The sequence below is a fragment of the Rhinopithecus bieti genome, unplaced genomic scaffold (genome assembly GCF_001698545.2).
Source record: "Rhinopithecus bieti isolate Rb0 unplaced genomic scaffold, ASM169854v2 scaffold_29990, whole genome shotgun sequence".
Taxonomy (NCBI): Eukaryota; Metazoa; Chordata; class Mammalia; order Primates; family Cercopithecidae; genus Rhinopithecus; species Rhinopithecus bieti.
This window is the reverse complement of record NW_016812921.1, coordinates 409,264-418,469: the sequence shown is the minus strand read 5'-3', so window position 1 is coordinate 418,469 and position 9,206 is coordinate 409,264. Positions and strand designations below refer to the sequence as shown.

At 52.2% G+C, this 9,206-nt stretch overlaps 2 protein-coding genes across 5 annotated transcripts in view; one reads left to right on the top strand and one right to left on the bottom strand.

The window, feature by feature from the left end:
- Positions 1-3,536, top strand: part of YBEY (ybeY metalloendoribonuclease) — a 13,479-nt gene extending 9,943 nt beyond the window's left edge. For all 4 annotated transcript variants that reach the window (XM_017847274.1, XM_017847275.1, XM_017847278.1 and 1 more), the window contains exons 5-6: positions 2,296-2,457; positions 2,734-3,536. In XM_017847274.1, the coding sequence (XP_017702763.1) occupies positions 2,296-2,430 (135 nt within the window). In that variant the 3' untranslated portion in view covers positions 2,431-2,457; positions 2,734-3,536. The remainder of the gene's footprint in view (positions 1-2,295; positions 2,458-2,733) is intronic.
- A 66-nt stretch (positions 3,537-3,602) lies between these two features.
- Positions 3,603-9,206, bottom strand: part of CUNH21orf58 (chromosome unknown C21orf58 homolog) — a 21,805-nt gene continuing 16,201 nt past the window's right edge. The window contains exons 7-8 of the mRNA XM_017847267.1: positions 4,970-5,564; positions 3,603-4,632 (exon numbers count right to left, since the gene is read on the bottom strand). Coding sequence (XP_017702756.1) covers positions 4,480-4,632; positions 4,970-5,564 — 748 coding nt within the window. The 3' untranslated portion in view covers positions 3,603-4,479. The remainder of the gene's footprint in view (positions 4,633-4,969; positions 5,565-9,206) is intronic.

The following is a 9,206-nucleotide window of genomic DNA, read 5'->3' as shown; positions in this document are numbered from 1 at the left end:
CCCCCGGCCACCGACACCGCTCCAGCCGGGCCATGGCGAGGCTTCCGAGCAGCACCTCAGAGACCCTCGTGAGCCCTAAAACCTGGGGCTACTACAATTCTGATCATCTGTTTGTCCTATAAAATGATTTCGGGTCATGAAAATGTCTTCCCACTGGACTTGCGTCCTGTCTTAGCCTGGACTTGTCCCCTTGGGAACACAGGCCAGGCCCCTCTGTTCCTGAAGTCGCTGCACCACCGCGCCCTTCGATGGGGAGCGTTCTGTTTACCGTGGAACTAGCTTAATGTCGAAAAAGTGCTCGTGAAAATAGAAAACGGAGTCAGCTTTAATCCAAGCTTGTAACAAGAGCACACAGTTGGATTCACATTCAAAAGCCCTCAAGAGACTGAGAGGCCTGGAGACCTGCCACCTGTGGGCGGGATTGTGGAGGTTCTTGTTTGTTGTTAGAACCGAGCCCCAGGAGCCTCTGTTCACATCCTGCGGCGCTCAGGGCTTCTTGGGAATTCCTGGGGGCTGAGGACGTGGGGGTCTGGCTTTACTGGGTGGAGCCCAGACACGACTGCAGAGCTGGGCCACTAGTGCCCCCAGCAGCCCACAGCCAGTGACCCTGGGGCCCAGACCCAGCCTGGGTGGTCCCAGCCCTCTCGTGGACAGGGTCTCTGATGTGCGCTGGGGCTGCCCTGTGTCCCACCATCAGTGAGGCTCTCTCTTCATCTTTTTTTTTCTTTTTTCTTTTCTTTTTTTTTGGGACGTAGTCTCTCACTCTGTCTCCCAGGCTGGAGTCCAGTGGCATGATTTCTGACTGCAACCTCTGCCTCCCGGGTTCTCACGATTCTCCTGCCTCAGCCTCCCGAGTAGCTAGGACTACAGGCGTGTACCACCACGCCCAGCAAATTTGTTGTTGTTGTTGTATTTTTAGTAGAGACAGGGTTTCACCATGTTGGCCAGGATGGTCTTGATCTCCTGACCTCATGATCCACCTGCCTCGGCCTCCCAAAGTGCTGGGATTACAGGCATGAGCCACAGCGCCCAGCCTCCTCTCTTCATCCCCTCTGCTGTAAGGGACTGCTTGTGTCTTCTGCCCTTTTTACTGGTTTTTCTTTTTTTTTTTTGATTTGGAGGTATTATTGGTTGGAAGTATTTATATGTATTATTGAACACAACCCTGGTTTCTTTTGTTTTGTTTTGTTTTTGAGACAGAGTCTCGCTCTGCTGCCCAGGCTGGAGTGCAGTGGCATGATTTCGGCTGACTGCAACTTCTGCCTCCCGGATTCATGCTATTCTCCTGCCTCAGCTTCCCAAGTAGCTGGGACTACAGGTGCCTGCCACCAGGTCTGGCTAATTTTTTTGTATTTTTAGTAGAGACAGGGTTTCACCGTGTTATCTAGGATGGTCTCCATCTCCTGACCTCGTGATCCGCCCACCTTGGCCTCCCAAAGTGCTGGGATTATAGGCGTGAGCCACCGTGCTTGGCCTGTTTTGTTTTTTTTTTGAGATAGAGTCTTGCTTTGTTGCCCAGGCTGGAGTGCAGCAGTGCAATCTCGGCTCATTGTACCCTCTGCCTCCTGGGCTCAAGCCATTCTCCTGCCTCAGCCTCCCAAGCAGCTGGGACTATAAGTGTGCACCACTACGCCCGGCTAATTTTTGTGTTTTTGTAGAGACAAGGTTTCACTGTGTTGAACAGGCTAGGCTTGAACTCCTGACCTCAAATAATCTGCCCACCTCAGCCTCCCAAAGTGCTGGGATTACAGGTGCGAGCCACCACACCGTGCCCAGCTCGATCATGTATTTTTTTTTTTTTTTTTTTTTGGAGTGATTCGCCTGCCTCAGCCTCCCAGGTAGCTTGTACTACAGGTGTGTGCCACCACGCCTGGCTAATTTTTGTATTTTTTAGTAGAGACAGGGTTTCACTATGTTGGCCAGGCTGGGCTCAAATTCCTGACCTCAAGTGATCGATCCACCTGGGCCTCCCAAAGCGCTGGCATTATAGGTGTGAGCCACCGTGCCTGGCCCCAACCCTTTCTTTCTTTAGGGAATGTGAGCAAATGCCCTACTGACCTAAAGCTGAGGAAGAGCCACCCGTGGCCCAGGCAGCAGTAGCATCACCTCTTACCCGTACAGGGCAGTGTCCTACTCTAGGAACTTGGGATTTGGGTCACCACTGCCCAGCCTGTCCCCAGTCACACTGTCCTGATTCTGGACCCTCTTGCAAGCCACAGGATCATCAGAGCAGGTCCCTCCTCATCCTTCTGCTCCCGGAGTCACCCGGCCCTTCACCTTCTGTGTGTGTTCCAGATTCAGCTCCTTGCAAGCCAGGAAGAATCTGGATCCTTGACTGGAGTTGCATTAAATCTGCAGATCTGCTGGCCCCGTGGGGGCTCTGACCCACGCGTATGTGCTGCCCTGGGTCATTTCAACCTCTCTCAATGAGTGTCACCCACCTTATCAGGTGTACAGGTGTGTACAATGTGCCCTGAACCCCCACCTACCACCCCCCCCCCGCTCTCCTGACCACAGGCAAGGAGGTGTGGCCATGAGAAGCCCCCACTCCTAACTACCAGGTACCAGGCACCCAGACCCCCAAACCCCTGCCAAGCAGCCCAAGTCTACTTTCAGGGCCTGCTCTGAGCTCTTCAGCCCACCCAGGGGGACCAAGGTGGACCAGGGGGGACTGCATATGGGGGTGAGCTCATCCCTGCTCCACCCTCAGGCATGACTCCACCCCTCCTGCAGGCCAGTCAAGGCTAAGCCAGCCCAGCTGTGCCCTAACCGGACACTTGGGATGCCAAAGCCCTTCATCCCCGTGAACCCAGCAAGACCAGGCCATCCAAAGACCACCATTTCCTGTGACATTTTTTCCCTCTGTTGTATGAAAAATTCGATTGAGAAATATTTAATAGAAGGAAAGAGAAATGCCATGCTAGAAAGTCACCGTGAAAAGAGGAAACGGAGTCAGAGCTTTGGTTTGAGCTTTTAACGAGAGCACAGAGTCTCTGGAATCACCTTCAAGAGGCACGAAAAGATGGTTTTGAGAGAAGTGAGTGTTACTGCCAGCAGCTGCGCTGGTCTCTTTGGTGCTCACACCCGTCCGTCCATGTGGGCACCACGTGGCTCTCCCTGGGGAGCTCTGAGGCCAGGTCAGCCAGAGCAGAGGCCCCTGCAGCTCAGTGGCAACTGTAGCCATCCTGTCTCCTACTTGCAAACTTTCAAGGATGGAAGCACTGGGACAGGGTTCCTCCTTGTGCGGAACTTCAGGAATGAAGGAATCTGTGCTAATGGGGGGTGAATGAAAGCTTATATAAATACTTAAAAATATGTAAATAACATTAAAAGAGCAAAGAAACATAATTGCACCAAATAAAAAAACTAACAAAAACAGTAAAGAAAAGAAATAGTCAAGGTAGCCTATCTACATGGTAAGAAATCCCAGAGCACAGAAGGAAACTGACCTGAGGACAGGAAGCCGCCCCTCCACTGCCCAGCACTCACCTTTGCTTTACAGGAACAAGAGCGGTGCAAACCAGCACGTAGAGATTTCTGCATTTATAGCATTAGCACTCTCCGTTTTTTTTAAACTCAAAAGGGATCACGTGATACACAGCTTGCTTCTTTCACTTTTTTATTTTATTTTTTGAGACAGGGGCTTGCTCTGTGTTCCAGGCTAGAGTGCAGTGGTTCCATCACAGCTCACTGCAGCTTCTAACTCCTGGGCTCAAGCAATCCTCCCGTCTCAGCCCCCAGAACCGCTGAGATCCCAGGTGCATATCACCACACCTGACTAGTTTTTTAAATTTACTTTTTGTAGAGACGGGGTCTTGTTATGTGACCCAGGCTGGTCTCGAATTCCTGAGCTCAAGTGATTCTCCTGCCTCAGCCTCTGAAATGCTGGGACTACAGGCATTGACCCATGCACCGCTACTTCTTTAGTGGGAGTCTGCTCCACAGCTGTGGTAAATGGGTGTCCATAGTTACTAAATTTGACTTTGTGGTATTTTTTCCATCAGGATGTTTACACTTCCATGTGGCTAAAGCTATTGATCTTTCTGATTCTGGCTCCTGAGCTGAGGTTTTCTTAAACTCTTTCCGGATGAAATCTTTATTTCAGGATCATCAGTCTGGTGGTGTCCACGGCCTCAACTTTACCTCCGTGATGGAAGAGGGGGGCCTGAGGCTCCCAGGTGGGCCGGCGCCACCCTACAGGAAAGGAAAGGTCCCTGGGAGGGGCTGCTGCCCTGCACGGGTTCAAAGGCCCCTCACTGCAGGGGTCCCAGAGCAAGGGATGCCCCCTGGAATGGCCCTGTGGCCAGAAAGCGAGCCTGCCCAGCTTCCTCAGGAGGGGCCTGCGGTCCACACTCACGTGGCCACTCTAGGGGGCCGCAGGGTCTCTCCCTGCTCCTTTCCATGGACCTGCCACAGCCCACAGCCCTGAGGAAGCCTGGGGGTGGAGGGTGCCCCGGCCAGGGTCTCTGTGACTCACACTCAGGGTAGGCCGGGCGTCCATGGGCTGGGGGCGGGCTGGAGGACGGTGGCGGCCCCAGGTGGCCACGCTGCATGGTGGTGGTGGTGGTGGTGCACGACGGGCAGCCTTGGCCTGGCAGCTCGTGGGACCCCCGGGAGCACACATGGTGGGTCCTGCCACAGACACACCTGCAGCTCAGGATGCAGCCCAGGCTGCTCCCCACCTCCACTCCCGCCCTGTTCCTAACTGGGGCCGGGTTCCATGTGATAGGCAGGATGGAGGGGGTCTAAGCATCCTTCCAGAGGAGGCCCCTCCCCAGTCCCAAATTGTGCAACCCATTCCTCATCTGGCTGGGACTCGATGGGGACGGGGGCTTCACAGCCAGACTGACTGCAGACCTGAGCCAGGAATGCCCTTTCAGAGCTACACAGATGCAGAAATTTCCAGAGGTAAAAACCACTCAGACCCTGTGTTTCCTTGACTTTGGGGTCTGCTAGGGGCTGAGCCTACCTGCAGGGCTGGGGGCAGGGCCTTGAGCATCCAGTTCTGCAGGACCAACTGGTGCACCTGTGCACTCTGCAGCAGCAGCAGCTCCACCATGTCTGCAGGGAGACACGGGGACCCTGAAGAAAGCTTCTGTTTCTCATATTTGTTAAAGTGATAGAGCATGTTATAGGACCAGAGAACACGTGTGTCTACACTGTGCAGGTCCCCAGGGCAGGCTCTGAGTGTGTCTGTACACGGTGCAGCTCCCCGGGGCGTGCCCTGAGTCTGTACACTGTGCATGTCCCCGGGGCAAGCTCTGAGTCTGTCTATACACGGTGCGGGTCCCCGGGGTGTGCCCTGAGTCTGTCTGTACACCGTGCGGGTCCCCAGGGTGTGCCCTGAGTCTGTCTGTACACGGTGCAGCTCCCCGGGGCGTGCTCTGAGTCTGTCTGTACACCGTGTGGGTCCTGGGGCAGGCTCTGAGTCTGTCTGTACATGCTGCGGCTCCCCGGGGCAGGCTCTGAGTGTGTCTGTACACCGTGCGGGTCCCTGGGGCAGACTCTGAGTCTGTCTGTACACGGTGCAGCTCCCCGGGGTGTACTCTTGAGTTGTGGAACCTCTAGGTCAGAGGGTGTGCATGTTGAAAGGTGTGTGATGGGCCCCACGGCACCTTAGGAGGCTACTCCTATCTGCCTTCCCGCCTCCTCCCCCCAGGCTGCGTGGGGACCCCAGAAAGGCATGTCCATGTCTCAGTGTCCCTCCACCTCAGAGTGTGACCTTATTTGGAAAAAGAGTCTTTGCAGATGTCATTAAGGATCATGAGATGGGCCGGGTGCAGTGACTCACGCCTGTAATCCCAGTACATTGGGAGGCCGAGGTGGGTGGGTCACCTGAGGTCAGGAGTTCGACACCAGCCTAGCCAACATGGCAAAACCCTGTCTCTACTAAAAATACAAAAATTAGCCAGGCACGGTGCCTCACACCTGTAATCCCAGCACTTTGGGAGGTCGAGGCAGGTGGATCACCTGAGGTCAGCAGTTTCAGACCAGCCTGGCCAGCATGGCAAAACCCCATCTCTACTAAAAATACAAAAATTAGCAGGGCGTGGTGGTAGGCATCTGTAATCTTAGCTAGTTGGGAGGCTGAGGCAGGAGAATTGCTTGAACCCGAGCGGCAGAGGCTGCAGTGAACCGAGATCGCACCACTGCACTCCAGCCTGGACAACAGAGCGAGACTCCGCCTCAAAAGAAAAAAAGCGGCCGGGCGCGGTGGCTCACGCCTGTAATCCCAGCACTTTGGGAGGTCAAGGCAGGTGGATCACGAGGTCAGGAGATCAAGACCATCCTGGCTAACACGGTGAAACCCCGTCTCTACTAAAACACAAAATTAGCCGGGCGAGGTGGCGGGCGCCTGTAGTCCCAGCTACTCGGGAGGCTGAGGCAGGAGAATGGCGGGAACCTGGGAGGCGGAGCTTGCAGTGAGCTGAGATCGACCACTGCACTCCAGCCTGGGTGACAGAGCGAGACTCTGTCTCAAAAAAAAAAAAAGAAAAAGAAAAAAGAATAAAGGCCTGGTGCAGTGGCTCAGGCCTATAATCCCAGTCCTTTGGGAGGCCCAGTTGGGTGGACCACCTGTGGTCAGGAGTTCGAGACAAGCAAAACCCTGTCTCTACTAAAAATACAAGAATTAGCCAGGTGTGGTGGCTCAAGCCTGTAATCCCAGCTGCTTGGGAGGCTGAGGCAGAAGAATCGCTTGAACCCGTGAGGCAGAGGTTGCAGTGAGCTAAGATCGCGCCACTGTACTCCAGCCTGGACAACAAGATCGAAACTCCGTCTCCAAAAAAAAAAAAAAAAACATGAAAACATCTAAGCCAGTTGTAGTGGTGCACGCCTGTAGTCCCAGCTACTCAGGAGGCTGAGGTAGAAGGATCGCTTGAGCCCAGGAGTTCAAGGCTGCAGGGAGCCGTGATCATGCGTGCCCCTGCACTCTATCCTGGGTAACAGCGAAATACTATCTCCCCCAAACATAAATAATAAAACATCTGTTCATTCACAGACAACATGAAGAGACTGAAAAGGCAACCATAAGAAGGATGGAATACTCAAAATACATGTATCAAAAAAGGACTCATTACAGAAATTATAAAGAATCCCTAGAAACCAATAAGGCAGGCAGACAGTCTGAAAGAAAAATGGGCAAATTACTTAAATGGACACGTCACAAAAAAGGATATTCATGTAGCCAATAAGGCCAGGCATGGTGGCTCATGCCTGTGATGCTCGCACTTTGGGATACCGAGATGGGAGAAGTCCTTGAGACCAGGAGCTGACACCAGTCTGGGCAACCTGGCAAGACCTCATCTCTACACAATTTTTTTTTTTTTTTTTTTTTTTTTTGAGATGGAGTCTTGCTTTGTTGCCCAGGCTGGAGTTGCCAAGTAGCTGGGACCACAGGCACATGCCACCATACCCAATTAATTTTGATATGTTTTATAGAGACGAAGTCTCAATATGTTGCCCAGGCTGGTCTTGAACTCATAGGCTCAAGTGATCCTCCCATATCAGTCTCCCAAAGTGCTGGGATTACAGATATGAGCCACTGTGCTATGCCGTAAATTAACTTTTAAAAAAAGAATCTTGAGTGCTAGGTGCTATAATCCCAGCTACTTGGGAGGTTGAGGTGGGAGATTGCTTGAAGCCAGGGGTTTTGGACCTGCCTAAGTGATATAGCAATGCTGTGACTCAGAAAAAAAGAGACTCATGAGCTGGGAAGATAATCCTGGATCATCTGGGCAAGCCCAGTGCAATCACAGAGTCCTTAGAAAGTGGTGAGAGAAAATGACTGTCAATCTAGATTTGAATATGCAGCAAAACTTGCATTTAAAAGTAAGGGTAGGGCCGGGCACGGTGGCTCACGCCTGTAATCCCAGCACTTTGGGAGGATGAGGTGGGCAGATCACAAGGTCAAGAGATCGAGACCATCCTGGCCAACATGGTGAAACCCATCTCTATTAAAAATACAAAAATTAGCCAGGCATGGTGGCTCACGCCTGTAGTCCCAGCTACTCGGGAGGCTAAGGCAGGAGAATTGCTTTAGAGGTGGAGGTTACAGTGAGCTAAGATTGCACCACTGTACCCCAGCCTGGTGACACAGCGACACTCCCATGTCAAAAAAATATAAATATTTTACAAATTACTTTAGAACAGTTATTAGGCAAACTCCCTCGGTATTTACTTTCTTGCAAATTTATTTCCATTTATTTATTTATTTATTTATTTATTTATTTATTTATTTGAGACAGGGTTTCACTCTGTTGCCCAGACTGCAGTGCAGTGGCACAATCACAGCTCACTGCAGGCTCCACATCCTGGGTTCAAGCGATCCTTCCACCTCAGCCTCCCAAGTAGCTGAGACTACAGGCATGCACCCGACACTTGGCTAATTTTTGTATTTTTTTTGTAGAGATGGGGTTTCACCATGTTGCCCAGGCTGGTCTGGGACTCCTGAGCTCAAGCAATCCTCCCATCTCGGCCTCCCAAAATACTGGGATTACAGGCATGAGCCACCGCGCCTGGCCTCCCTTTATTTTTTATTTATTTATTTATTTATCTTTTGAGACAGAGTCTTGGTCTGTCACCCAGGCTGGAGTGCAGTGGCGTGATCTCAGCTCACTGCAACCTCTGCCTCCTGGGCTCAAGCAATTCTCCTGCCTCAGCCTCCCAAGTAACTGGGATTACAGGCAGCTACCACCACACCCGACTAATTTTTGTATTTTTAGTAGAGATGGGGTTTCACCATGTTGGCCATGCTGGTCTTGAACTCCATGGCTCACGCCTGTAATTCTAGCACTTTGGGAGGCTGAGATGGGTGGATCACCTGAGGTCAGGAGTTTGAGACCAGCCTGGCCAAAATGGCGAAATCCCATCTCTACTAAAAATGCAAAAATTAACCGGGGGCTGGGCGTGGTGGCTCATGCCTGTAATCCCAGTACTTTGGGAGGCCGAGGCAGGCGAATCACCTGAGGTGAGGAATTTGATACTAGCCTGATCAACATGGTGACACCCCGTCTCTACTAAAAACTACAAAAATTTGCTGGGCGTGGTGGCAGGCAGCTGTAATCCCAGCTACTTGGGAGGCTGAGGCACGAGAATTGCTTGAACCCAGGAGGCGGGACTTGCAGTGAGCCGAGATGGTGCCACTGCACTCCAGCCTGGGTGACAGAGCAAGACTCCCTCTCAAAAAAAAAAAAAAAAAAAAAAAA